Here is a 27,314-nt window from a genome sequence, read left to right as displayed (position 1 = left end):
ACCCTTTAGGCTAAAGCATCTACATGCCTGCCTGCAACTGAAAGATGGCAGTCAGAAAAGGTTCTCTCTAGAACCAGAGGGGATCTATGGACACACTTGTGATGATAATACATAAGCACTTTGAGCGAGGCTGCTAGGAATCAAAAAAAGCTTAAGCAAGACACCCAAAACCCTACATGAACAACAACAAAACCAAACAAAACCCTTTATGTAATACTCTACATAGGTCTTGCCCTTCTTGGTCTGATTCCTAACTCTAGCCTCTACACCCCAGTGCTGTGAACATCAGTAGCTTTTTTTAGATTGGACCATCCATGCTGGTAGACCCTAAAGGCATCAGTCCAACTTTTCAGCGTCGTATGTTCGGAGGAAATCAACATAATAGTTAGGACAAGGACGGCAAGCAGCAGCAGGTCAACTGCATTAGGGTTCCTGACACACATGAAACAGATTTTCTTCACAAGATAAACCTGCTGAAATGTCAAGAGATGCTACATATAAAACGTGCATGGATTAAAACACAGAACAGCCTGCAGTTCAAAATACCAGCAGACCTTTCTGGAAAGTAAGCCTATGCAAACAATACACACACAAAATTCTCTGAAATAGTTAGTGTACAGAAAACTGTTCAGACAGGGCAGGAAGCGCTACCAGAAGATCAGAGCTCAAGAAAGCTAGGAGTTACAAGTGACAAATGACCTGCCTGAGCATGAAGCTTAAGGGCAAGAAGTACTCTGGCTCTTGTCAGAGTGCTAATAAGCTTAATGTTCAACCATGCTTTCAAAAAATTCTAACTAGAAAAGCAGGAGTTCTTGGATATGAAGTACTAAGGGGAAGAAAAGAAAGCAAAGTTCTGGAGTAGACTCTATACAGAAGAAATTCCATAGCAAGTTATTAACCATCTACAATTAGATTTTTAGGCAAATACAGAACAAACACAAAAATAATGTGTCAGCTTCTGGCATTTCCAAGAAAGTTATAATGGTACCATCAGGCAGATATCAAGCTGCAGCCACAAAAACTGGTAACCACACACACAAGCTAGCCACAGTTCACATTCAAGATACAGCCTGCTAATACTAAGAGCAGTTATTGCAATAGCCCTTTCCCTCAGTAACACTGTAGGCACGAGTTGTCAGCAAACTTACACTGCAATGACAACTCTCCAAGCTCTCTCTGAAATACTACAGCCAGTTTTGTCCAGTTCTGTTGTACAGTCACTTGAGGGTATAAGGAACTTACATTTTGCACCTTTTACTTGGACAGTATTCCTCAAAAACATCCCACAAAGTTCTGCAAGTATTTATGAAACCATTCTGTGCCTCTTAGCCACCTTTCTCAGGTATGTTTTAGGTATGGATGAATTGCATTAGTTCCATATATCCAGGAAAAAAAAAAAAAGCAAAAGTAAAAAATTCCAAATCACATTTAGAAAAAGCATTGTTTTGCCCTTACGCACAAACTGCTCCTTTCTTCATGCCTAATGATATCTTCTGTACTTAAGATGAGGGATGTTTTAAATAAGAACTTCAGCTTGAATACAATTTGGAGCTATTTCTTACACTCAAAGTACTTCTCTGAGTAGAACAGGCTCTGCCCAAGCAGAATAATTTGCAGAATTTGAGAAAGTGTTTACAGTTCCTGCACTGAAACAAAGAAACACATATATTGGAAGTGGTAGATACAGTATTTCAAGAATTTTAATAACATCTCTGAAGTTTATTACCAGAATATAATAGCCATAGCATGAGGTGAAGAACAGCCATGCATGAAAGAGACTGGGTAAAAAAAGGAAGTCACAAACAGGAAAGCCAGCTGGTTTTCACCAGCAAACAAGTCCTAAGGAAGGATTACATTAAATAGAAAAGGATGCATACAACACAGCAAAACCCTGTATCAAAGCAATTTAGCAGAGCTAAGGATAAATCAGATACTGTATGAATATATTTACCGAAGAAATTAAAAGTTGATGTAAAGAACAAAAAGCAAATGGTTTCTACACAAAACACGTGTGATCCACTCCTCTGCATCACAAAAAGAATTAGGCTGTGTGCCTGCTTCCCCCCGCCCCCCAACAACCCCGTATTAAGATATGCAATAAAAACGTATTTAGCGATGAGCATTAGGTCTTCATCTCCACAAATGCAGTTCCCTAAAAAAAGCATGCGAGCAAGAGACAACCTCTGGAGGGGAAACGGCTCGGAAACGTGCCTTTGCAGGCCTGTAGCTCGGGCCAAGTTTAAGCTAGTGACAAAACTTGATGCGAGGCCGGCGGCAGCCCAGGTGCGCCGCGCCACCGCGTGTTGCCGGTCCCGGCCGAGCCCCGCGCCGGCCGTGCCCGTGGGGCAGCGTGCAGACCCCGCCGGGGCGGGCTGAAGCCCCGCGGGCGCCCCGGGCCCGAGGCGCGGGCGCCGCGCGGGGGGGGGACGCCGGCCCTGCGGCGGGCCACTCGCTCGCCGGGAGCGACGGGAGGGCGGCGGCGGGGCAGCGCGGCGAGAGCGGGCGCCCCCCAGCCGTGCCCGCGTCCCGGTGCTGCATGGCGCTGCTCAGCCTGCCTTGCAGAGGGAGCTCGAGTCCCGCTCTGCGCCTCGCAGCGCCTCTCACTCCGCAGCACACGCCAGCGCAGCAAGGCGGCGGCCGGCAGGAGCGGGACACGCAGCCGCCGCCACCGCGTCCGCCCTGCGGCCAGGCGCCAGCCGGACACCAAGCGAGGCCAGGGGCACCGGGTGGAGCGCGCCGGGCCGAGCCCCGCAGAGGTTCGCGCGGGGAAGGCGGGAGGGGAAACGGCCGCGCTCGGGCGGGTGGGGAGCGGGCCAGGCCCGGCTCCGCGGGGCGGGGAAGGCGGGGGAGGGGAGAGGAAGGGGAGAGGAAGGGAAGGGGGGGCGCCGGCGGCTCGCGCGGCGGGGAGGGGGCGGTAATTAGCCCCGGTGGTTCGGCGGAGGAGACAAAGGAAAGAAAATGGAGTCGGGGCCGGCGGCTCGGCGGCGGCCTGCCCGGGCGGGGGCGGCGGGAAGGGAGGCCCGGGCAGGCCGCAGCCCAGCGCCGCGCTGTGGGGAATGGCGGCGGTGGCAGGCAGGCGCCGGCCGCGCTGGGGACGATAGAGGGAGACAAAGCCCCCTGCTTCCCCGGCGGCGGCCGCTGCGGGGCCCCAGCCGAACCGGAGCCCCATCGTGACACCTAGAGGCCGGAGAAAGCGACTGCAAACCCCCCGCCACCGCTTACCTGCGCCCGCACCCCGCCGAGCTCGCTCGGGCCAGCCGGGCCCCGCCGCCGCCCCGCGCCGCCCCGGGCCCCGCGGAGCCGCCGCGCCCCGCACGCCCCGCCGCGGCCGCCGCTAGCGCCCAGCACCAGCTCGCGGTTTAATCGCTCCACAGTCGCTTCGGACACAAAATGGCGGCGGGCGGGCGGAGTGCGCCTGCGCGAGCGCGGCTGCCGCGGCCGCCGGCCGGAGCGGGGAGGGGTGGGAGGGGGAGGCGGGCCGGCCGCGCGGGGAAGCGGCCGCGCGGGGCAGGCTGGGAGGACGGGTGGGAGGGGAGAAGGGGGCGCGAATCGCGCGCCAACTTCAAACGCGGGGCCGTGGCCGCGGCGTCACCCGGCCGCGCGCGAGCACGCACGGACGCCTTAAGGCTGTGCGTGCGTGCGTGCGTGCGTGCGTGCGTGCGTGCGTGCGTCATGCGGCGCTGAGGGCGGGCCGTCAGCTGGGGTGGCGGGAGGCTGCGCCCGACCCGGGCTCGGCGCGGGCGCTCCCGTCAGGCCGTCCCCGGTGGCGGGTCGGCCGGTCTGCGCTGGTAGACAGCCGGGCAGTGTGGTGGCACGGCCTCGCTGCGTGGAGCTGCGGGCGGCCACGTGGCCCTGCCCGGGCCGAGCTGGCAGGCGCCGTGGGAGCCCCGTGGGGACTGGAGGCTGTGGCCCACTTCCCTTTTGCTGCCTGCAGCCTGGTGGCCCTCACGGCCTGCGCACTCAGCACGCTGCACCCCAGCTGCGCAGGGTCTTGGGCATGTTGCCCTTACCTGCAACCCCAAAACCCTAACCATGCCCACCTGTGGCTCTGCACACCTCTTTTAACCTGTACTGAAATTTCCTGGCCCATCAGAGCAGGAAACACGCTAGAGTTCCAGAAACCATCAAGTAATTGGAAAGGGAGCACTTAGGAAGATAAGGCCATAGCAAAAGACCAGATGGAAATTACTGCATTGGTCTGCACTGTGGAAGACTCAGCAAGCTGAAAGACTAGAGCTTTTTGTATTTATTGATCAATAAATTTATTGATCAATAAATATCAATTTATTGATAAGTTTGATCCCTGCCCATCAGAACTTAGACAAAACTATCCCTGTCTACAACTTGCCCTTCCGAAAGAGCCACAGCTTTAGTAGTGAGATGTGTGAATTCATACTATATCACATACATAGGCGTGGTATAGTGTTCCTTGCTGAAAGTGGCCTCTGGATTGCACACCGGGATGGTTCTTAATTTTTACATCTTAGGTGGTTCTGAAGTGTAATGGCGAATGCCCTGCAGTGAAACAGGAAAGAAACAAAAAAGGCTTCTATAAGTACATAAGCAGCAAAAGAAAGGCTAGGGAAAATGCGGGCCTGCTACAAAATGGGGCAGGGACCCTGGTGACAAAGGACACTGAAAAGGCAGAGGTACTGAATGCCTTCTTTACCTCAGACGTAACCTGAGTGGAGGAGGATCAGGTCAGGGAACACTGGAACGATCTGGACATATGTCCACAGACCCTGATGGGATGCACCTGTGAGTGCTGAGCGAGCTGGCTGGTGCTATTGTGAAGCTATTCTCAATTATCTTTGAAGGGTCATGGTGATCGTGAGAGATTCCTAAGGACTGGAAGAGAGCAAATGTCACTCCTGTCATCAAGGGCAACAATGAGGATCTGGGGAACTACAGGCCAGTCAGCCTCACCTCGGTCTCTTGGAAGGTGATGAAGCAACTAATCCTGTTTCCAGACATGTGAAGGACCGAAAGGTGACTAAGAGTAGTCAGCATAGATTTACAAAGGGGAAATTGTGCTCAGCCAACCTGATCTCCTTCTATGATGAGATGACTGGCTTGGTGAATGAGAGGAGATCAGTTAATGTTGTTTACCTTGGCTTCAGTAAGGCTTTTGACACTGTCTCCCTTAATATCCTCACAGACAACTGATGAAGTGCAGGCTAGATAAGTGGTTAGTGAGGTGGACTGAAAACTGGCTGAATGGCTCGACTCAGAGGGCTAGTCCAGCTAGAGGCTAGTCACTAGGGGTCACTAGGAGTCAATCCTGGGGCCAATACTATTTAATATCTTCATTAACGACCTGGATGATGGGAGCAAATGCACCCTCAGCAGGGTTGCAGATGTCACAAAACTGGGAGGAGAGGCTGATACATGAGATGCTTGTGGTGCCATTCAGAGGAACCTCCATAGGCTGGAGAGAGAGGCCCAGAGGAACCTCATGAAGTTCAGCAAAGGGAAGTGCAGAGAGAATGCACCGAGGGAGAAATAACCCCATGCAGCAGTACAGGCTGGGGGCTGACCTGCTGGAGAGCAGCTTAGAAGAGAAGGACCTGGGAGTCCTGGTGGACACTGAGTTGACCATGTGCCAGCATTGTGCCCTCGTGGCAACAGAAGGCCATCAGGGCTGAATTAGGAAGCGCTTTGCCAGCAGGTCAAGGGAGGTGATCCTTGCCCTCTGCTTAGCCCTGGTGAGGCCACATCTGGGGTACTGTGTCCAGTACTGTGCTCACAGTACAAGAAAGACATAGATTTACTGGAGTGAGTCCAGCAAAGGGCCACAAAGATGATTGAGGGACTGGAGCATCTCTCATATGAGGAAATGCTGATAGAGCTGGGGCTGTTTACCCTGGAGAAGAGAGGGCTCTGGGGGATATTATCAATGTGTAAGAGGCAATGGGCACAAACTGAAACATATGAAACTCTGTTTGAAAATAAGAAAACACTTTACTGTGAGGGTGCTTGAATGTTGGAACAGGTTGGCCAGCGAGGTTGTGAAGTCTCCATCCTTGGAGATACTCAAAACCTGACTGGATTGTGTCCTGGGCAACATGCCCTTGCTTGAGCAGGGGGTTTGGATCAGATGGTCTCCAGAGGCCCTTCCAGCCTGAAGTGTTCTGTGGTTCTATGAAACTTTATTTAAGTTTCTGTAAATCAATGAAGATCACTTTCACAAGGGGGAGTGGTGAGCAAAGACACATTCTTAGAAAGCATCTGGGCTCGTGTCCTTCGTGATCTGACATTTTCTGCATCTTCCTCTGTTGCAAAATCTTCTGCGTTTAACATTTTTTCATCTTCAGTAGCACTGTTGAAGACCCAGTAGCTGATTGACAGGCAAGCTGAGAGGAAGAGAAATTTCCATGAGGTTGTGCTACATCCTCTTTGTATTCTCTTACCATGAAAACATGTGAAATGAGGCTAGGGTAATGAGTAAAAATATTAATAATTTTAAATTAAGGCACATTGGCAGGAAGTTAAATTTCTTCCTCCTTTTACTCACCTATCCTTCCCAGGAGGCAGGGAACAAAGACAGGGAATTCACAGAGAAGACTAAATGTAAAGTAGCCTGAGCATAAACCCATGCTCCTAGGACTAAGGAGTTATAAGGATGTTACAGTTGAAACTGATTTAAAAAATCTTGCCCCAGATTTTCACCTCTTGAGATGTTATTGCAGGGCAGAGTTAAAGTTGTTCAGCAGCCTGGGCTTTACCTCAACCTGCTTAGCAAGTGACAAAAATATCAGACATAAGTAGCATATGTTAGCATATATGTAAATTGTGTCCTTAAATCATAGTCTGAATAGTGGTTATGTCTCATTTAGCTGGGCTATACGGGAAGGGAGAAGTGTCTGGCAGACTGCTATTTTGTGAAGAGGTAGTTAGGATGAGAGGTGGTGGTGAAAGAGGGAGGTGATCCTTGCCCTCTGCTCAGCCCTGATGAGGCCACACCTGGGGTACTGTGTGCAGTTCTGGGATCCCCAGTATAAGAGAGACATGGAGCTACTGGAGCGAGTCCAGCGAAGGGCTGCTAAGATGAGGAAGGGACTGGAGCATCTCTCTTATGAGGGAAGGCTGTGAAAGCTGGGACTGTTCAGCCTGGAGAAGAGAAGACTGAGGGGGGATCTTATCAATGTGTGTGAGTATCTGAAGGGAGGATGTAAAGAGGATGGGTCCAGACTATTTTCAGTGGTGCCCAGCAATAGGACAAGAGGCAAATGGGCACAAACTGAAACACAGGAAGTTCCATCTGAACATAAGGAAAAACTTCTTTACTGTGATGGTGACAGAGACTAGAGGAGGTTGCCCAGGGAGGCTGTGGAGTCTCCATCCTTGGAGATATTCAAAAGGCATCTGGACAGGGTCCTGGGCAACGTGCTGTAGGTGACCCTGCTTGAGCAGTGGGGTTGGACTAGCAGATATGTGGAGGTCCCTTCCAACCTCAAACATTCTGTGATTCTGTGTGAATCTGTGAAAATACAACCTCCTAAAAATGACTTGGCATCAAGATTTGAGTCATTTCTTAGATATGAGGGACAATCAGAGCTTGTGACACTCCAAAGTGGCAGTGTCCACTTGGGGTCATTCTAGCTGATGCTCTGAGTGTCACTGAACTAATATCCTTGGCAATCCTCATATCCTGGGCGTGAGCCCAGATGCAGAGCAGGAGACGGTACATTAGCTGATTAGTTGTTTCCTGCTAGCAGGGGCTCCTCAGGATGCTCTCCCAAGAGCAGCAGGCAAAAGCCAGTACCGTAAAGTCCCCTGGAATCCACACGGACCCCTTTAACTCAGAGGAGAACAGCAGTAAATGAGGAAAAGAAAAGTCTATAACCAGAGCACATGGATAATGTAACCATGACACAGACACCCTCCCACTGACTATGGCTCATACAAGAAAAGCAAGTAGCTGCAACACTCACTGGTGCTGCTGAGCACAAGCATGTCCAGAAGAGAGAGATGTGCTTTAAGCGCTGACACAGATTTGGCTGACATACGTGGTGCTGGAATACTGTCTTCTTTGGAATAGCAAACATGCCACTGCAAAACGCACCTTGTGGTGCTGTGTCCAGTGAGCTGGCCCTGCAGAGTGGTGTAGCTCCTGTGCAAGGGCTGGAGGAAATGTCAAATCCCAGAGTGCAGTTCCCTGGCTCTTTTCAAATAGCTCGCTTTTGTGACAGTCATGCTGCCCCTTCCCAGCCCTCAAAAAACCAAGCAGGATGCAAACTGCAGTGAATGTTTTAAGTGAGTCCCATTCAAAAGACAAGATTTTTTTAGATAATTCCAGTTAAATGGCAGTCCTGCAATTCCAGGTAACCTGGCAGTGTCCATGGGGCAGAGGTCCTTGGTGATGGTGGCGTGGACCCATTTGGAGCAAAGGCTGCCATTTAATTCCAAATTAATCTTTTTTTTTTTTTTTTTCCAATGTTCCCCAAGCTGACAAAAGTGAGATTATTCCTTGTAGTTCCAGGAGCAGAGTCATTTTGTGCTGGGGATCCTGACATGCAGCACCCTGCCTGCCTTGACAGAAGGTTACTTTCTTGCTCAGATTTCTGCAGCCAAGATATAGATTATCTTGGAAGTTGGTATTGTGCTTCAGGGATGGGGCTAGGTTTTGGCAGAGCAAGGAGAACACCCACTTAGATGAGTGGATTGAATTCGTGGCTCTGGCTGCTGGAGTGATGGGCTGTTTTTGTTTCCAGGGGTTATTCTGAGGGAAAAGAAACCAAATCAAAAATATAAGACGTCTGGGTCGCTTTCCACCTCTGCAGTGCCCTTGCCCCGGAGTTGTTTTCCCACTGCTGTGTGTGCCAGTTGGGACCCATATTTGTGCTCTTGCTGCCTACAGTGCCTGACAGTGCAATACCTAATACTTTGAGACAATCACTGTACTTTCCTCCTAGGGCCCCTCCACCCCCTCCTCAGCAGGTGAAATAAGGCTAAGCTAGCAGTGATACAACAAAGCATCCTCTGATATCAACAAAGCATCATCTTCTGTAATCCCCTCTACAGGTAAAACCACCTCCAAAGGTACTTCCTCTGAAAGCAACTCACAGACAGTCTCATGGGCACCAGGCTTGGCTAGTGTGGCCCCGTGTCTGCTTGATGCTGCCCTGTACCATGCACCTGGCAAAGACATGGCAAAGACATGGGCGAGAGCTGTCTTGTGCCATCACTTTGCCAGGCTACCCAACCTCTGCCCACAGATCCACTGCTCCAGCACAGCTTCCAGTGTGGGGGAGTGCCTGGGTGCTGCCCCTTGCTGTCAACAAGGTACTTCCCAACATCTTACACTAAGGAATTGTCCTGTCTGGGATGTCCTATGCACCAAGACACGCTGTCGTCCTTTCTGCAGTACCTCCTCCCCAACAAGGGGACATGCAGCTCTGCTAGCAGCCCCTCACCATGCAAAGCCGAGAGCAGAACCCAAGATCCTGATCCCCCTTGTACTGCTGGACCACATTTTTGGTAGTGTGGGCCATGGCAGGCCCCTGCCTGGAGCCAGCAGGGAGGCTTCCTAGCACTGGCGATCTGTCCCTTGTCCCAGGCCTGCCCTTACTCTGGAACAAGCAGCACATGAAGGGCGGGAGAAGATCACCCAGAGAGGTTGTGGAGTCTCCACCCTTGGAGATATTCAGAACCCGACTGGACACAGTTTTGGGCAACCTGCTCTAGTTGACCTTACTTTGAGCGGGGTGATGGGGGGGGGTCATCCATCTCCAGAGGTTCCTTCCAACCTTTACTACTGTGTGAGGCTATGATCCTTTGCAGCTCAGTGCCACTGCAGCCAGATCCACTGTTCTTGCCATTGAGAGGAAACCCAAGAGGTGCAAATCTCTGTGGGGATGTTTTGAAAACCAGTTCAGCTCAGCACGCTCTGGCCCTGGCTCCACTACTGCCTCGGATCAGACACCATGGTGCATTCGCACACCAGGCATGGACCAGAGTAGAAACTAGGGCTACCCTGGAAATAGCAGTGGTGTTGCAGGGGACCATTCTGTTTTCCAGGGCTTGGAGCCATCCTTAAGCCTGCGCAGCCCACCGTGCGGGCAGTGATCACCTCCCGTCTCTAAGAGCAAACCCTGTACCCTTGTTGGGCACCAGCTCCACTGGGACCCTGCTGTGTCTGGCAGCAGCCCCACAGCATGGCGTCAGCAGGCACAGCTCATGCCAGCTTGAGTGGGGTTTCCCATGCCCAGCAGGCAAGGGGTTGCTTAAGTTTTTGCAACATCTGAGCAACTCTTGCAAAGCTCAGAGATGGTGCAAACTTCCACTGCTTAAAAAGCTTCCTGCTCTCCTTTTGGTGAAACCAAAGCCACTGTGGAGCAAGCTGGTGAGGACCTGCTCCCCTGCTGCATTTACCACACATAGCTACGGGCAGTTCCCACCATGAGCATCAGTCCCTAGCTTTCCAAACACCTGGGACACACCCAGTTGAGTCTAACTTTGTCACTCAGTCCACAAACATTTCTCTGTGGACCGCTGAATCAAGGCACATTGAAAAAGACAACACTGGCAACGGCATTCAAGTCATCACAGTGTCAGTATTCCTGGAGGGCAGGACAGCACAGGCACACCGAAGGCCCAGGCAGTGCTGGGGCAATCCCCTCTGCCCCGGCTGCGCTGTCCCAGGAAGACCAAGACTCCTGCTTGGCCCCCACACATCACCTCTGAGCCTTACGCTGCAGAGGAGCAACCTGGTCTCCTCTTCCCTTGCACAACTGACTGCAAAAGGTGTCTGCCAGGTCTGAAAGCCGGCTCAGGCTGGGGCTGGCCACTGCCTGCCCGGCCCGGCAGCCCCGCGGCAGACGTCTCTGGCACACTGACAGTCCTTTGTGTTGCCCAGCTGTGGCATGAGAATGGCAGGCAGCTGCGGTGTGGACGAAGACTGCCAGCTGCCCAGCACAGCTCAGTGCACCCAGCTGCAGCTGGGCCATGCCAGAAATCACAGTTGAATCTCATGACAACCCTCCAGCCCACCAGTCAGCCATGCTAACCACTAGCTTACACTGCCTCTAGGCAATGGAGCTCAAGAAACACCCACGCAACACCACCATCACTCATTAAAGGTTTGTTTTTATTTCAGGTTTAAAATCAAAATTAGTCATTCTCTGTAATTACATTATATATAGATTTATAGAGACATTATAGAAAAGAATTTTTTGCTTTTGTTTTTCTGCAAAAATCTGTAAATAAAAAATAAAATAAAACCAAAACAAAGGTGGCAGCTTCTGTCCATCCGTCTGTCCATCCCTCTGTCTGTTGCTCCTCCTGCCCCTGCCCTCCACAGTGCTTCCCAAGAGACTGGGAAAGGCTCTGGGCTGGGGCCATATCTCACTGCACTCCCTACAGCCAGGCCTGGGGAGGGACAGGAGCATGTGGAGCTGGAAAGAAGAAATGCCAGCAGTATATATATTAATATCTCATATATCATTTTATTTAAGTCCCGGGGACTCCAGGTGGCAAAGGATGACAGTCCCCATAGCCCAGGAAACTCCTGGAAAGAAACAGCATCGTTTCCAAAGTGCAGGTCCTTCCGTGGAAGGGCATGTGCCCTCAAGTGACAGGAAGGGAAGTGGCAGAGAAGTCTGGTACATCTCCGCCCTGCTCCAGTCCCAGCAGCTGTAGCCAACGATGGGGCAGGTAGGGCAAGCTCCCCCGCAATATAAATAGCAATCAAAGGGTGAGAGGTGCAGTGAGCCCCCCTGCCCAGGGGTGCGAACAGGGCACCCCCGAATGGCCAATGTCTAGGGGCAGGGGAAGCGGTGCTCTGTAAGGCAGTGAGCGGCTGCGGCAAGCTGCTGGTAGGGGTAATACTGCAGTGCGCTGCTGAGGGTGGGAGCCTCTGGGTGCTGGCTTGGCCCAGTCCATGCAAGCCCAGGCAGCCCAGCGGTGCTTTTGCCCTGAGGGATGGCAGGCAGGTGTGCGTGACGTCTCAGAAAGCTGTACTGGCCATGCTGGCTGGGGCAAAGATCCTCGGGAGGCTGTCCAGGGTCTCCTCCAGCCGCCGGTGAGCCGATTTACCATCCTCCCCTGCAAGTAGAGGCCGTGGTTGGTGAACCAAAATTCTGGAGCTCTGGCCCCTGCCCATCCCCAGCCACTTTCCCTTGCCTGGAAGGGGGAATGTGGCTAATGCCTGGTGGAGCTAAGCCTGGGTGACATGGCCACAGAGTGCAGAAACAGCTCTTGCCCCACGTAGCACGCCCTTGGACAAGGTCCCCGCTGGGATCAGGCTCACGAAGTCCCCAGGGCTCTTGCATTCGATTCAGACATTGTAAATCCTGTTCTGCAGCTGCCTGCTGCATCGTGCCCACACAAGGCAGGGATCGCTCGCAGCTCAGCTTCGAGAGCACTGGCTGCTGACCCCACTCACCGGCAGAGAGCCCAGGCAGGGCAAATGGGCCAGGGCTTGGGCTGCACCAGACGCAGCAGGCAGGGGCGGCATGTCTGAAACAGCCGTGCATGTCTGTGTGTGCTCGCTTCAATATCCCGAAGACTCCCCAAGGCTCCTGCATACATGCAGGGACAGAGATGTCCGTGCTGCAAACTGGCCCAGAGCACTCTGCCCTGCCCCCCCCCCCCCCCCCAGATCTGCACACAGCGGCCATCCCCCAGCGGGAAGCTGTGACATGGACAATCTGCTGTGAAACGGGACACAAGGTGCCTACATGTGCCAGGTGTGCCACAGGGACGGGCTCTACAAACAGCCAAGACACACAGACTCCAAAACATGGCATGGCTGACAGGCTCTAAGACGAGACACTCGTGAGCAAAGCAACAGGAACAGGGACCAGGGACGAGGATGGCTCACATGTCCCAACCTGTGCAGCAGCTGTCACGACCCGGAGGCCTAGTAACCCACTCAGATGGTTCTCTCAGTGCCATCTAGCAAATAATAAATAACAACCACGCTTAGCGCTCTGTGGCTGGGGGCGCTTCCAGCCCTCAATGCCCACCGCGAATCTGCTCTTGCCTGGGCAGAGCGTCGGGTACTGGCACAAGGGAAGACATGAGCCAGAGCATATAGCGCTAGGCAGGGACAAGCCCAGGACACCCTTCTCCCACAGGCAGTGCCAGCGCGTGGCACTGGGAGATGCCCCTCGGGAGCCCTGAGTGGGGAGGGAGCAAAGCAATGCAGCAGGGCACTCACCACACAGCATCAGGCTCTGCTTGGCTGCCTCCCGCACGGGCTCCTTGTCAGTTTGGCACAGGTAAACCAGCTGCTCGATGCTCTCCTTGGCCTGCAGGAGTGGGGGCAAAGGGCTAAATGTGGCTGGGAGACCTGGCAACATGGGGACAGCCCAGAAGAAAAGGCAGCACAGATTGCTGCAGCCCCATGGCAGGTACCAGGCTGCCATGGGTAGGTCCCAAAGCCCCCGCAGAGCTCTCCCTCCTCTTCCTCCTGCCCAGTCTCAGACAGGAAAATCCCTTAGCTCTGTCCCTTCCCTCCCCAGGTCCCCTCTGGCCTGCCCCTGCCTGGTTCTCCATTGCATTTGGGGCCCCCGCAGCTACCTTATCTCAGGTGCAGGGGGATGTGCAGCAACCACCGGGGCAGCACCAGGCAGCCCTTGGAGACATCCGATTCCTCTTTGTCCGCCCTGCAGCCAGGCCAGCCCTGGGACTGAACTGACACAAGTGTCTGGGCGCTACCAGCTTCTCCCTGTAGCCCTCTTACCTTGAGACAGCCCAGCGCTGCACACCCTGCCACACGCGTCTGCACCTCCTCATCCTCCAGCTGGTCCAGGTAACACACGAGGGCCTGGGGGAGGGCAGGTGTCAGTGCTGTGCCCTCAGCTGCAGCAACGGGGGAGGCAGCGCCTCGTGGCAGCACCACCAGCCCACCTCGTCCCCGGCCTGTCCGCAACATACCCGTTGGCGGAAGCGGGGGTTTTCAGCCAGGCTGCGGAGCTGAGCCGACACAGCGCTCACCACCTTGCTGTTGCCCTCCACGAGGAGCAGGCTCAGTGCCTTCAGTCCCTCCTTCTTGAGGCGGCCCTCGGGCACGCGTTTCAGGGCCCGCAGCACCACGTCCTGGTCATCCGAATTCAGGTTTTGCGCCAGCAGCACTGCAGGGAATGGCCTGCTAAGCTGGGGTGCCGAGAGCCTGACGGCATTGCCTGTGTGCCCCTGCCTCCTCCCAGGGCTGCTCAGATGCAACCATACAGAGCAGAGGGAACCCCCATGCAGGTAATTCACAGGGGCACTGCTCAGCATGGGGCTGCAGGGGCTCCCAAGCCAAGGTGCCAGGGGACGTGCAGACAGCACAGACCCAAGGGAGCCTGGGAAGGCAGCGTGGGAGTGTGCTGCGCACCAGGGATAGATCAGGCCTGATTGCCCACTCCAAGAATATCTGAGTCCCTGGATGATGCCCTGGGGCAGGCTGTGGAGTTGCTACAGATCAATCCTCCACGGCATGGGTGCAAGAGCCTCCGGTGCCCCGGCTCAGGGGTGGGCACTGCCATGCCAGGGCCTCACAAGAGCGGGAGGGCACCCACCTTCCTCCGCCAGCTCCATCACATAGGCGTCCAGCACCAGGGCACTGAGCGACTCAAAGTGGCTCCAGTACTGAAAGATGGTGACCTGCTCGCTCTGGGCACTGCCAGGTCGCCGGGGCAGCCGTCGATTCAGCACATCCTCCACCAGCTTTACACACACTGTAGGGAAGGGCCCATGTCAGCATGCGAGGCACCCCTGGGCACCCCGTTGGTCTCTCCAGGGCTCCTGGCACCCACAGCGCCCCAGCCAGGGTCAGTGAGAGGTGCCGAGCACCTTCAGGTCCCTACTCACCTGCGTCAGCCAGGCCAGGGTGCCGCTCGTTGATAAGTGCTGCGTACTGGGTGCTCAGCACCTGCAGGAACCGCTCCACAGGGCAGGTGTAGACATTGGGCACCTCCACGCAGAGGTCCCAGAGGGGCAGCACTCCCTCCTTCTGCGTTGAGAACTGCACCACTGTGGAGATACACGCGGTCAAGCCTTTCCTGGGCCTCAGCAGCTGGCAGGCACCTCCTGCCTTCCCCCTGGCACAGCCCCTTGCTGCCAAGCCAGGCCCACAAGAGGGGGGCCAGGCTCAACGTAGCCCGGGGGGGGTGGCAGAGACGGGTCCCTCTGCCACGTGCCGTTACCTTCGGCAGCAGAGCTGGCTGCTCCCGATCGCTCCTCCGTTAGCTGGCACACGATCTCCAGCACCTGCGCCTCCCGCAGCAACCTGTCCAGGGCATACATCTCCCGGCACCGCAGGGGCCCGAAGGTGCCCAGCTTCTGCAAGGCACAGGCAAACCGCTGACTTTAGGGACAGAGATGGGCACCCAGACCACAGCATTGGCACGGCCCTCCAGGCTGTGGCGAGAGCAGTATTGAGGAGAGTTACTGGAGCTACCCAGTCTGCCAGGCTCTTCCGGGGTCCCGCAGCCCACCCCAGTGCCCAGCAGCCTCAGGACTGCTGTCGTGCCCTGGCCCCTGCTCTCACCAGCAGCAGGCAGTTGCAGTTGTTGAGATGAAGCACCAGGGACTTATCCAGGAACTCGTTGCCAGTACTCATGGGGTCTGTGCTGCCCTCGGAGTAGCTGCACAAGCCAGCGTCGTCTGCCCCCATCTCACCAGCGCTGGGGGCCCCACTCCCACGCTGGGGTTTGCCAGCCCTCCTGCGAGCCAGGGAGAGACCGAGCCATCAGGTCAGTGCAGGAAACCCAGACCCAGCCATCCCCACCCATTGCTGCAGGAGAAACACCTGGCAGAGTTTCTATAGGACCTACAATATTACTTAATTTGGACCGCTCAGGGCTGGACAAAGGAGCAGATCCCAGTGGTGCAGGGCACATGGGCTGTCTCTCAACCCAACTCCCATGGAGATGAGACCCCAGAGAGACATGGGGTGGCATTGTGCTCCCCAGACAGGTTGGATCCCACCACTCCTCAAGTTAGGCCTGCCCTGAGGTGAGACAGGCTGGTCTGACCACGCTGGGGCCTGCAGTGCAGAGAGGCACCGCACCAGAGGTGGACACTCCTGTCCCAGCTGCCCCAGGGCTGCATCCTGCCCTGTACCCTGTCCTGAGCCCCGCTGCTGCGCACCTCTCGTCCCGGATGGCCTCCTCCTCAGACCCCTCCGAGTCATCCATGTCAGAGGTGTTGAGGAAGCTGAAGCTCTCCAGTGCGTGTTCCACTGTGAGGCTGATGCTGGAGGCCCGGCTGAGGAACACACCCTGCTTGTGCTGTGGAGGAGGGCATGGCTTTGTCAGACGCTGGCATGCAAGCCAGGATAGCCTGGCACCCTCACCCCTATGTACCGCCAGCCAGGATGGCTCTGCCATCCTCGTCCCCAGGCCCTGCCAGCTGGGATGGCTCCAGCACCCTCATCTCTGTGCCCTGCCAGCCGGGATGGCCCCACCGCCCTCATCCCCAGGTACTGCTGGGGACTCCCTCTGAGGCCCCCTCACCAGCAGGATCTCCTCCAGGTGTTTGAGCTCCCGTTCAAGGGGCTGCAGCTCTGGGAACTGTCCTCGATAGTCATCCAGGGCTGAGCCCAGGAGGCTGATGGCCTCCTCCAAGCCTGAGTCCACGGCCTTCACTCGTGGGACCTCAGGGGGACCAGCAGGCAGGAGTGGGGTGTGGACAGGCATCTCCTCCGCAGAGGTGTGTGCTGGGGCTGTGGCCTGTGGGGGGACCTTGGTGTCACAGCCACCCTGCACCAGCACTTGGCTCACCACCGGCTCTACCCGCGTGGCCTCCGTCTCACAGGCCTCAGCCCATGACACCATGGTGCGAGGCTTGGCCTCGAGGGCTCTGTCCTGTCCTGCCCAGGCTGCCGGCACCGCATTTGAGGCACCAGGGAGGGAGTCTGTATCTGGCTCGCCTGGGCCAGAGTCCTCTGGGCTTGGAGAGGGCTCCCACATGCTCTCCACAGCTTTGGCCTCCATCGGGGTGTCCAGGCTGGCTTCGCTGATGTGGCTCAGAGTCCGGGAGTAGGGCACGTGCCCATTGGCCACCACATCCTTCCTGGAGCTGCCTTGCTCCTCTGGCTGGTCGGGCAGCCCTGATCCGGCAGGGATGCTGGCTCCAGCCCCTGCCTCCTGCTGCTGGGAGAAGGAGATCTCGATGGCAGGGGCCGAGGCCTGCACCTCTGGCTGCACGATGGGCTTGTGCACGGTGTGGCGGGTACTGCCTGACAGCTGGGGGCTTGAGGAATCATCTGATGACTCCGAGGAGATGGACCAGGCTGTGCCATTCTCCAGCTCCTCCTGGCGCCGCAGCATGTTCTGGGAAGGGAGAGGACATGGTGCATCAGCTGGGCACCTCCTGTGGCTGCCCAGCTCCTCAGGGGCATTGCCCTCACCTGGGCTGCCTTCCCCTCCCAAAGAGGGGGCCAGGATACGCCTGAGGCAGAAAACACTGAGGCTACTGCAACCCTCAGGGCTGGCGCTCTGGTGATCTCATGGGGCCAGAGCAGAGATCGACCCCCTCCGGCTGCAGGAGCCTGGGCCCCAGGAGCTGCTGGCTCATCCCTCTTGCCCAGCCTGGCTCCTCAGGCCCAGCAAAGAGGAAGGCGAAGGCCTGGCACATCATGGCCATATTGCCCACGTGCTGCTTCCCCTTCAAGTCCCAGATCCCACATCACACTGAGGAGAAACCCAGGAGTCCTGCTGCCCAGACCCCCCCCCCCCCCCAACATGCCCCAGTTTGCCGGGTGCCATTCCAGGATGCCGGCAGATCCCAGGTGCTACAGGGAGGTCTGGAGCAGAGGAGGTGCAACACGCGCAGAGCACGGCCACGCTACACACCACAGCTACGAGGACAGCGATGGCCCTGCCACCAGCCTGCAGAGGGCAGCACCAGCCAGCACGCCACGTCACACCAATGCCACGCCAATGCCACCAGCGCAGGGACACGGACACACCTTCTACTCACCACTGCCTGGCTCTTACATGAGGACCCACAGATGGAGGAGCAGGGCCAGCCCACACAGCCAACGCTCCCCGAGCTTGTGGCTGGGCTCCAGTGGGAGCTGAGGACACTAGCGCTCACTGCACCAGCATCCCTGGTGGCTCTATCCCCTCATGCCAGCCAGTCCCCTGGCTGGCAGGATCAGGCCCTCAGCTGGCAGGATCAGGACCTCAGCCTTCAGAAAGGGCTAGTGAGTAGGAGGCAAGGAGCGGCTATCACTACTGCAGAACGGCCAAGCCATTGGGCTAAGCTACAGGCCGGCTCCAGCCCTCAGACTTACACAGCCCTGCTGCGGCCATCTCCTGAGCTCGACCGAGGAGACGTCGCCGCAGGAGCAGCTCTGAGACAGCTTCTCGAAGAGTGTCTCCCGAAAGATGTCCAACAAGGACCAGCCGTGCTTGTCGGCTGCCCGCGCCGGGCTCTTGGGCAGAAAGAAGAGGAGCCGTGAGCACGGGAGGAGTAGGGGCTTACAGGCTGGTGTTGGGAGGCCGTGGCCATATGGATGGAGCAAGAGGGTGGAGGGACAAGGGGCTGTCCCCTTCCATCTCCCCCGAGCTGTGCCACCCGGTGGGACCTAGCGGGGCACACATAAATTGACGAAGTGGCTGGGCAGACACAACCCCGCACACTCCCCTCTGTGTGCCAGATCACCCACACGGTGGGCAGCTCTGCCTCCCACTGCACTTACATAGAAAGCCTGCTCCCGCAGGGATGGGGTGTCAGGTGGGCTCTGGTTGTACGTGGAGAACCGCTTGTTCACCGTGGAGGCCTTGTTGACGGTGCTGGCTGCTGAGGGCTGGTCGTCCTTGTCAAAGGGGCTGTGGAGCACAGCAGGGAGATGAAGGCAGCAGGCCAAATGATGGGGTCCCGACCCTGCTCTGCAGTGAGCAGGAGGGGTACTGGGGCAGGCAGTGCCCTGCGGCCCTATTCAGTCCACCTCTGGCACCCCAGAACTGCAACCCAGGTTTGGGATGGGGGAGAATCCTGGGCAGGCCAGCTCTGGCCATGCCGTACCAGGCATCTCAGCCCTGCTGTGCCCTGCCAGGGATGCCTGCTGAGGTACTCACTTCCAGGTCACCTCCAGGCTGAGTTTGATGGTACCCAAGTCATTGATATCCACAGCCACTACCTGGGGTAGAGCTGCAAAGAGGTCCTTAGTCTCACATGACACATTGCCCACCACGACATGGTTGGCCAGGCTCTTAAGCTCCGTCACCTGGGGAAGGAAGGAGAAGAGAGGATGAGATGAAGGCACTGAATGCTAGGCACGCAGCATCCCTGCTGTTGCCAGGATGCCACCACCATGGGACAGCATCCCCTCCACCCTCCCCAGCGAGGATTAGGTTTAGGTCCCAGAGGCAAGCCTTGGAGGGATGCAATGTGGTAGCTGGGCTGCAGCAAGCAGGGAACCCCCATTGGCTCCCAGTGCTGCGTCTGGTGTGCTCTCCTCCCACAGGCAGCCCGTGGCTTTTTACACAGCTTCCCCTCAGGGCATGGCATAACCTCTGCTGCTGTTCCCCGACACAGCTCCCAGGGCAGCTCTGGCTGGGGAAGGTGGCGCAGGGCCTGCCAGCCCACACTGTCCCTGCCTCCTCTCTGCTCTATCCACAGAGCCCCCTGTACCTTGATAGAGAGGAACTCGGTGATGAGGGGCAAGAAAACCATCTCCTCGCTGTCCCACACCTGCTTGCTGTTCACCTCAATACGCCCCCGCAACTTCCACCGTTGCCGTCCGTACTTCATGAAGATCTGGGGAGAGAGCAGAGGCATGAGGGCAGGGGGGGACACAGTACCAGGATGGTGGGTGCTCTCCACACCTCCCAGGGCACATCCAGGGCCCCATGCCACCCACCACAGACCCACAGAACGCTAGCCCAGCCAGCACCGGTACCCCAGGTCAGGGCCTGTCTGTACACCCCCAGGCACAGTAAGGGCCACAGGGACGGAGGACAGCAGAGCCTGATCCATGTCCCGGAGGTCCCACAAACCTCGTACTGGTCACCAGCACACAGCCGGGCAAAACCTGCCAGTCCTGCAAGAGAAGACGGAGGGGCGTCAATGCACGGCCGAGTCCATGGCTGGCATGAAGCCGTCAGTGGGCCAGGCTGGAGGGGGATGTGTCACCTTTCATCCGGACATGGAACTCGCCCAGCTGACTCTCCAGCTCGCTCTCCAACAGGCACATGTTCTGGGGGCAGAGGGATGCAGCGCACCTGTCAGCAGCAGCCCCCAGGCTCAGCACCCTCTCGACCTACCCCACGCCAGGCACCTCACCTCTGTATACTCCTTGTAGCCCTTGCTGGCCTCGGCCAGGCTCTCACGTGCCTCTCGGCTGCCCGGTGACCCTGTGCTGTAAGCCTTGACCATGTTGTGGGCCCCATCACGGAGTCGCCGCTGGATGCAATAGGCCTCGTAGAGCTCATCTATCTGCAGGGACAGGCCCAGAGCTGCAGTGAGGGGCAGGGTGCTGTGCTGGGAGGGCCAAACAGCAGGCAGGGACTCCGGGCTGGCCAGCACCGACCTGCTGACTCCTGGCGGGCTCCAGCAGTTGTGCCTTAAGGCTTTCCTCAGCTAGTCTCTGGGGCACCCTGCTCACGCAGGAGCATGTGCCTGGTGGGAAGGCACATGGCTGCATTTGTGCCAAGACATGGGTGCAGAGCAGGCTGAGTGGGACCAAGCAGCACAAGTTTGCCTTGGCATTGCTGAAGCATGACTGATGTGAGGAGCAAGACGGGAGCCAGGCAGGGAAAAGCCCCACATTCCCAATGCTGCAAGGAAGCTGGAAACCCACAGGACCACAAAGTTGACCCCAGCTCCCAGCTCTTACCTTGCTAGCATGAAATTCCAGGCGACGCAGGAAGCGCTCAATTGACTTGACTTGCTGGAAGAGCAGAGGAGACAGCGTCAGAGGCAAAAGAAACCCTCCTGAGAAAGGTGGCAGGCTAGAATGTGCCCAGGCCAGGCACCCTGCTACATGTCCATGCCGTGGGTGGGGACATGCCCTGGTCACTGGCCCTGCTGTGTGCAGGACACTGCAGGGGGACAGCTGGTGGTGAGTAGAGCAGAAGCCGAGCTTGCACCTATGAGCTGGCAGCATCCTACAACCTCCCCTGCTCTGCAGGGTCTCCCAGGAGAACAGACCAGGTTCCAGGCTGCTCTTCTCCCATGTTCACCCAGGCTCAGAGCTAACCCAGGGTGAGTACTCACCAACCACAGCTTCTGCTTGCAAGAAGCTGGCTACAAGTCCCTGCCTGTCCCTGCTTCATCCCCTGCCCACGCCGCCCAGAGCGCCCCGATCCCATGCTGCAGGCACTCTGCCGTGCAGGGAAGGGAGGGCAGGTACTGGACAATGGGCCATGGCTAGCAGAGAAGGGGCTTGCAGCAGCACATCCCTGGCCCTAGGATGGGGGAGGCAAGGGTGACAGGACACTGCTCCCACTTACCTTATCCAGGTCGTAGAGAAAGCCCTGGAGGAGAGAGGAGAGGGATAAGATGCAGCACAAAGCCAGCTCTGCCCAAAGAGACCCAGCATGTCGCACAACCACCACCCATAGCATGTCGGCATGGACACACAGCACCCAGCCAGGGCTGGAAGGATGTGCATGACAGTAGAATAGGAACCCTGCACAGCCCAACATCAGAGCCCAGCAGGGCCCTGAATGCCACCACGGGAACAGGCTCTGCCCTGGGGCACAGATGGACAGTGAGTTGCCCCAGCCACAACCACAAAGCAAAGCGCTGCTCCCCATAATACCCTTCTCTCCTGTGCACCCAGGCTGGGCCAAATGGAACCAGCTTGCCCAGCCAGGCCCCTGGGGGCTGTGACACTCACCAGGCGCGAATTCCTCTTGGACTCGCGGATCTGGGTGCTGAGCTTCTCCAGTTCCAGCTGGTGCACCTCCAGGTAGGCTCTGGGGCAACAGCACCACAGTGGTCAGGCTGAGATGTCATGCAAAGCCTGGCATGCATGGCGTGGCCCCTGCGAGCCACAGTCCAAACTGTGCCCAGCAAGCCAGGTCGGGCCCTGTGCTCCCATGCCCATTCCCCATATATCACAGTGGCCTTCAGCACGCAGGCAAGGGAGCCCACAGGCACCTCTGTGTAGGATGCGGAGGACAGTCTCAGGGAGGTGGCACAATCCTGGCCCTGCTGTTGCCCTTTGGGACCTCAGGAGCTTGTACCCCTTTTCCCCTGCACTGCTCCAGGACCCTGAAGCACTATGCAGAAGCAGGATGTGCCCACTGTACCTGGCACATGCCTGTCCATTGAGAGGAGACAGCTGCTAATCCTGTCCCAGGGCCACCCCAACCCACACCAAGCTGTCCCTGTGCCCTCTGGGGATCCCTGACTTCAACCGCCCAGCCACAGGGAGCCCCAGCACTTACGTCAGGCCCTTCTTTAGTGCTTCATACACCTCATCCAGGCGGTTGGGCTGAGGCACCTTGGGCGGTGGCGATTTGTGGGACATTGAGAACATCCTACTGACCCTGGAGCCAGCCTTGCGGGAGACGGTGGGGGTGAAGGGCGAGAGGTTCCTGCAGAGAGAGGCGGGCAAACCCAGCATGGCCAGGGTGAACCCATGGTCAGGGTCCATCCTGGGCCTCCCAGCCTGCCAAGTCACCCCAGCTCAAGACAAGAGGGAGCACCAGAAAGGAGGCCAGGTCCTGGGAGCGCTCTGTCCAGACCTGCCTGCCTCTCCCACGACTCCCTGCCAGCCAGTCTAACCGGCCAGCAGGGCTGGACAAGATGGAGCCATGAGCAGCCGCAGGGCTCGGCAGCACTGCCTGCCTCACATGTCTGCGCCCCTGCTGTCGCCAGCCAGGACCCCGAGTCAGCAGGCGCAGTGCCTTCGCCAGCCCTGCTGGCTCTCACCGCCTCTGGGCAGAGAAAGCCTGCTGCCCCAGGCCCCATGGCACGTGCCATGCTCCACACATGGCAGAAGCAGCTGGGGATTGCTTTGCAGCCTCCTGCATGCCAGAGGGGGTGGAATGGACAACACACGCGGTCCAAAGCGACTGATGTGGGAGTTCAGCGATAGGTGCAAACACCCTGCATGCAGGGAGGAGAAGCAACGCATGCACCCCACAAGGCTGAGTGGCTAGCTGGAGCTCGCAAGAGTGCATGATCCATGGGCACTGTGGCCACTTATCCCGCCGCTGGCCCTCCTGGTGAAACCTCAGTCCCAGGACAGTCTTGGACCCTGGGTGTCAAGGTTGAGGGGTCCATAGGACAGCAGGGAGCATGACAAAGGTCCGTGAAACCTCTACAGAGGTACAGAGAGGTAGAAAGCACTGCTTAGTTTAGGAAAGGGATGCAAGAAGGAATGGGAACAGCCCCTAAGATGCATATGGCTGCCCTAAAGCCATGGCTGGCATGGGAAGGGCAGGGAGCAACCTGCTGAGCTCACAGGGGAGAACAGCAGGGGAGCTAGGCCCTTCCCAGAGGGGCTGGAGAGGCCGGCTGTGGTGCACCCTCTGTGGAGGTGTGAGAGTCCCATGGCTCTTGGGAGGGGCAAGGGCAAACTGACCTTGCTCCAGCTGCAGCCAGGCCACACTCCTGGAGTGCCCCCATGAGCATCTCCAGCCCTGAGCACCCTCTGAAGGATCACCATGCTCTGCTCCATCCCCAGCATCCCGGCTTGCCAGGAGCATGGAGATGCTCCCTGTAGTCTGGGCATGGTGAAGGCAGGGCAACGCATGCCACTGCCGGCCTGTTGGCCTGCCTCCATACACCCCCTGGGACGGGCAGGGATCCCAGCCAGCATCACCATGGGTGCATCCTGAGGACGGAGAGCCCTGTTATCCAATCCCACAGCACAGGGCAGGGAAGCAGCACTGACGCTGCACCTCTCTGGACATCACCAAGCCTGCAGTACGAGTACCTCTGCCTGCTCCACTGCCTTGGGGAGCTGCAGGAGGGCTGTGCATCCAAATGCCAACCCAACAGCTGGGACCCAAATACCACCCTTCCTGCCTTGTGCAATGGACTCACTACCCAGCCCAACCTGCAATGCCCTATTCAGACCGGCTCTTCCCTTCCTCTTCCAACACACTGCCATACTACCAGCACCTAAGAGATGCTCTGCGCTCATCAGTTTCCAGCAGTGACCTTTTCAGGTCAGACCTCCCATCCTGTGTGGCTCCTTGGAGAAGCGGAGACCATGAGCTACACTGGCACCCTCAGATCTGGAGATGTCTCCACAGTGTGCAGCTGGAGCATACGGAGCAGGACTCGAGTCTGCTCCTAGGCATTGGAAAGCTCTAGCTGGACTTGTGCCCACAAAACTGAGGTGTTCATAGTGCGGCAAGGCAGCTAGAAGCACTCCCGAGGCCAGGCTTGCTTGTGACACTGCTTTCCCCATCTGCTTGGCTGAGAGATGTCTCTCCTGCCTGGGAGATGCCAGGTGCATCAGGAGGTAAGGAGCCTGGCTGAGCGCTAGGAAAAAGGAGCAAAAGCATTGCAATGCCATGACCCAACAGCCCAAACCCATGGCATGCCCATGTCCCAAGGGACACCTGCAGCTCCCTGGGAGAGGGGAGCCATGAGCTAGGAAGTGGGCAGGCATGAGCAGTGCATGGAGTGGCTCCTGTCAATGTGAGTTTCAGTAGAGAGGAGAAGGAAGGATATGATGGGGCCCATAAAATTGCCAGCAGCTGGGCAGGATGGGTAGGGAATGACTGCTCACTGTTCCTTGCAACACAACCAATGGGCAGCCAAAAAAATCTTGCAGGAACAGGCTTAAAATGACCCGGAGGAAGCCCTGATTCACACTAGCACTCAATTAAACTGAAAAACTTGCTGCCACAGGATGTCAAGGTGGTTGAGACATAAAGCTTCGAAGCCCCTTCAGCTCCCTTCACTGACAGTCATTAAATGTGATGAGCTGGACATGGGGAAGCCCTCAAGATCTGGCTGGAGCACGAGAATGATCACACTGTATCTGCTCCTCCATACTCCAGGAGGCCCCACGGCCCTCATCCAGCCTGGGATGGGCCTTCCTCCTGACTGAGACATGGCATGATTGAGTGTTGGGCTGACAGACCCCTCTCCCTGTCCTCATCCTTTGCAACAGGCAGCACCCGGCTCTTACCTGAAGGGCCGTTCCACTGTTGAATTCACTCCGGCGAATGACTGGCTCCTATTGATCTTGGCGATGAGGACTCGGCGCTGCGGCCGCACAGACAGTGACATTGTCGAGTGTGACCTGGAGGGCCTCCCTGCAGGGCATGAGACAGCAGGGTCACCTGTGGCAAGGGGGTGCACCAAAACTGGGGTGGGCATGGCACCCACAGATGAGGGTGCCCATGGCATCCATGGACTAGGGTGGGCATGGCACCCATGGGCTGGCACCCGTGGATTGGGGCAAACACAGCACCTCTTTGAGCCCTGGTACAGGGCTGGGAGGTTCCCGTCCCCCTTAGCCTGGTGACCCACCTCCGGCAGCACTCAAGCCATGGCTACAGGGCTCCCATACTGACCCCAGTGGTGGTGTCAGTGCCCTGCCCTGGGTGAAACACGGCCCATAACACGGCTCTGGACACTTCTGAGCGCTCGGGGGAACAGACAGATGGATGTGTCCCAGTGTGGCCCGATGGGAGCCACAGAAAGAGGCTGTCCTCCAAGGCCCACCATGGCCCTTCCAGGACACAGGCAAATCCTCCACCATGCCTTGGCCTGACCATCTCCTTCCCAACCTCATCCCACGTCCCGCTGCAGGGGCAGGAAGGGCACAGGGCTGGACCTGGCTGCCCAGCCCTTTGCTGTCTCCAAGCTTGCTTCCGTTTGCTTCAGCAGCTAGGACGGAAACCCATGGACAACAAAGCACTCTGGAAAGTCCCCAGCCTTAGCCAAGAATTCTACGTTGGGGAAGGAAAGGCAGAGCCATCCCCAGCAGGACCCTGGAAAGTCCACATGGACAGTGCCCAGGATGGAGACAGCAAGGAGGAGCCGAGCCCACTCCTGCCCTTCCCCACCAGTTCCTGCTGCCAAGGCTGACCCTGCTGCTGTGCCCAGGGCCCAGGCAGCCACAGGAGGGGGGAGGAGCCGCAGCACTGCCCGCTGGATGCTCCATTTTATCCCAGCCTCTCCTAATACCAACTTGGTCCCTCCACCCCACTGGCCCCAAGACCTGAGCTGTGGGCTGGGAAGCTGGTTGCTACCGGGGATGAGCCCACGTGGTGCCGGGCGGTCGCACACCCCCCAGGGAAACGCTGTGCCTGGCCCCAGAGACACGCACCCCCCCCACCTGGCAGACCGGGCCAAGCTAACGCCAGCCGGAGCTGGCACCCCACTCCCCGCATTGCTTTTCCTCCTCTCCAGCCCCGCCAGCTCCCAGTGGTACTGGTGGCAGCATGGGGATGCGGTCGCTGCCAAGGCTCCTGTGACAGAGATTTGCGTGGCACAGCCAAGATGAGAGGGTCACCTCCCCTTGCTGGGCTCCCTCCTGACAGAGTGGCAGCCGTGCTGGAGAGCTGGGCTCCCCAGCCTGCTTTCACAGCCTGTCCATGGCGGCCAAGCAAACCCCCGGGCATGGACAGACACCTCCCCACAAGCCCACTCTTTCCCCCAGCGTGGCGGCACCCCAGAGCCCAGCACCCGAATCGCTCGCCACGCGGCACGCACCTGCCTGACTGCTGGCGGGGACGTGAGCGGCGCTGTGCTCCCCGCTGCCCCAAAGCCATGCCACAGCCTTCTCCTCTCCGAGCACCCAGCTGAGGCCTGGGCATCTGTAGCCCAGCTCCGGTGGCCCTGACGCAGTGCCTGGGACGAGCCAGGGCCACTGCACCGAGGCACTACACCGATTCAAAGGCTGCCACTGCAGACAAACTCCTGCTGAGTGGAGCTGCCCAGTAGGCACAGAACAAAAGTCCTGCTGCCCATCTGTCCCCTCTCCTTAGCACTTGTTTCCCAGCCTCGGACCACACAACCAAACCGCACTGCAGGTCCCAAAGCCTTAGAGTTAGCTCAGTGCCAGCCCCTCCAGTTTCCAGGACAACACTGTCCCAATTAAGCTCATTACCAGAGCTGTAATCCCCAGCAGCCTGGCTGACCTGCAGGGCCTGGGCAGATTACCCTCTGCAGGGCTGTTTAATCAGCTCCCTGCCGAGCGAGCAAGGCCTATGGAGCAGGGCTTGCTGCCCCAGCTGGGTGTTATCGTGCCTAATCTGCAGGGAAAGCGCCTGCTGGTCCTGCAGTGGGATCTGCACGTGTGGGGCAGGTCACCCTGAGCAGCACGGCTCCTCAGGGAATAGCTCAGCCCTCCCAGCCCATCCTTCCCCAGCCCCTGCTGTTGTCTGAGGGCACAAGAAGGCTCTAAGAAGGGTCATTCAGGCAGGAGCCGGCACTGAGGAGAAGGATGCTGTGGG

At 57.5% G+C, this 27,314-nt stretch overlaps 2 protein-coding genes and 1 long non-coding RNA gene across 17 annotated transcripts in view; 1 reads left to right on the top strand and 2 right to left on the bottom strand.

Annotated features, from left to right (window-relative positions):
* The window catches only part of CTCF (CCCTC-binding factor), a 37,631-nt gene extending 34,192 nt beyond the window's left edge, over positions 1 to 3,439 (bottom strand). For 2 of the 8 annotated variants that reach the window (XM_064519310.1, XM_064519312.1), the window contains exon 1: positions 3,223 to 3,317. The gene's annotated coding sequence lies outside the window, so the exon portion shown is untranslated. Of the gene's footprint in view, positions 1 to 3,222 lie in introns of all 8 variants that reach the window. The other 6 variants (XM_064519314.1, XM_064519315.1, XM_064519317.1 and 3 more) reach the window with 5 other exon arrangements.
* Positions 2,133 to 9,465, top strand: LOC135329746 (uncharacterized). The gene is made up of 2 exons (XR_010391354.1): positions 2,133 to 2,756; positions 4,818 to 9,465. It is a non-coding gene; the product is annotated as an uncharacterized LOC135329746 (long non-coding RNA).
* Positions 9,466 to 11,070: 1,605 nt separating this feature from the next.
* The window catches only part of RIPOR1 (RHO family interacting cell polarization regulator 1), a 46,518-nt gene continuing 30,274 nt past the window's right edge, over positions 11,071 to 27,314 (bottom strand). For 4 of the 8 annotated variants that reach the window (XM_064519308.1, XM_064519307.1, XM_064519304.1 and 1 more), the window contains 22 exons: positions 25,040 to 25,166; positions 22,335 to 22,484; positions 21,782 to 21,860; positions 21,393 to 21,416; positions 20,777 to 20,830; positions 20,224 to 20,376; positions 20,074 to 20,137; positions 19,938 to 19,981; positions 19,573 to 19,698; positions 19,017 to 19,165; positions 18,638 to 18,767; positions 18,230 to 18,370; positions 16,446 to 17,264; positions 16,081 to 16,220; positions 15,479 to 15,653; positions 15,135 to 15,270; positions 14,800 to 14,961; positions 14,508 to 14,666; positions 13,882 to 14,078; positions 13,688 to 13,771; positions 13,163 to 13,253; positions 11,071 to 12,045 (listed from right to left, as the gene is read on the bottom strand). In XM_064519308.1, coding sequence (XP_064375378.1) covers positions 11,948 to 12,045; positions 13,163 to 13,253; positions 13,688 to 13,771; positions 13,882 to 14,078; positions 14,508 to 14,666; positions 14,800 to 14,961; positions 15,135 to 15,270; positions 15,479 to 15,653; positions 16,081 to 16,220; positions 16,446 to 17,264; positions 18,230 to 18,370; positions 18,638 to 18,767; positions 19,017 to 19,165; positions 19,573 to 19,698; positions 19,938 to 19,981; positions 20,074 to 20,137; positions 20,224 to 20,376; positions 20,777 to 20,830; positions 21,393 to 21,416; positions 21,782 to 21,860; positions 22,335 to 22,484; positions 25,040 to 25,140 — 3,276 coding nt within the window. In that variant the 5' untranslated portion in view covers positions 25,141 to 25,166 and the 3' untranslated portion in view covers positions 11,071 to 11,947. Of the gene's footprint in view, positions 12,046 to 12,833; positions 12,898 to 13,162; positions 13,254 to 13,687; positions 13,772 to 13,881; positions 14,079 to 14,507; positions 14,667 to 14,799; positions 14,962 to 15,134; positions 15,271 to 15,478; positions 15,654 to 16,080; positions 16,221 to 16,445; positions 17,265 to 18,229; positions 18,371 to 18,637; positions 18,768 to 19,016; positions 19,166 to 19,572; positions 19,699 to 19,937; positions 19,982 to 20,073; positions 20,138 to 20,223; positions 20,377 to 20,776; positions 20,831 to 21,392; positions 21,417 to 21,781; positions 21,861 to 22,334; positions 22,485 to 25,039; positions 25,194 to 27,314 lie in introns of all 8 variants that reach the window. The other 4 variants (XM_064519306.1, XM_064519309.1, XM_064519305.1 and 1 more) reach the window with 4 other exon arrangements.

Source organism: Dromaius novaehollandiae, chromosome 13 (genome assembly GCF_036370855.1).
Source record: "Dromaius novaehollandiae isolate bDroNov1 chromosome 13, bDroNov1.hap1, whole genome shotgun sequence".
Lineage (NCBI taxonomy): Eukaryota > Metazoa > Chordata > Aves > Casuariiformes > Dromaiidae > Dromaius > Dromaius novaehollandiae.
Note: the sequence above shows the minus strand (reverse complement) of the source record. Positions and strands in the feature narration are given on the sequence as shown.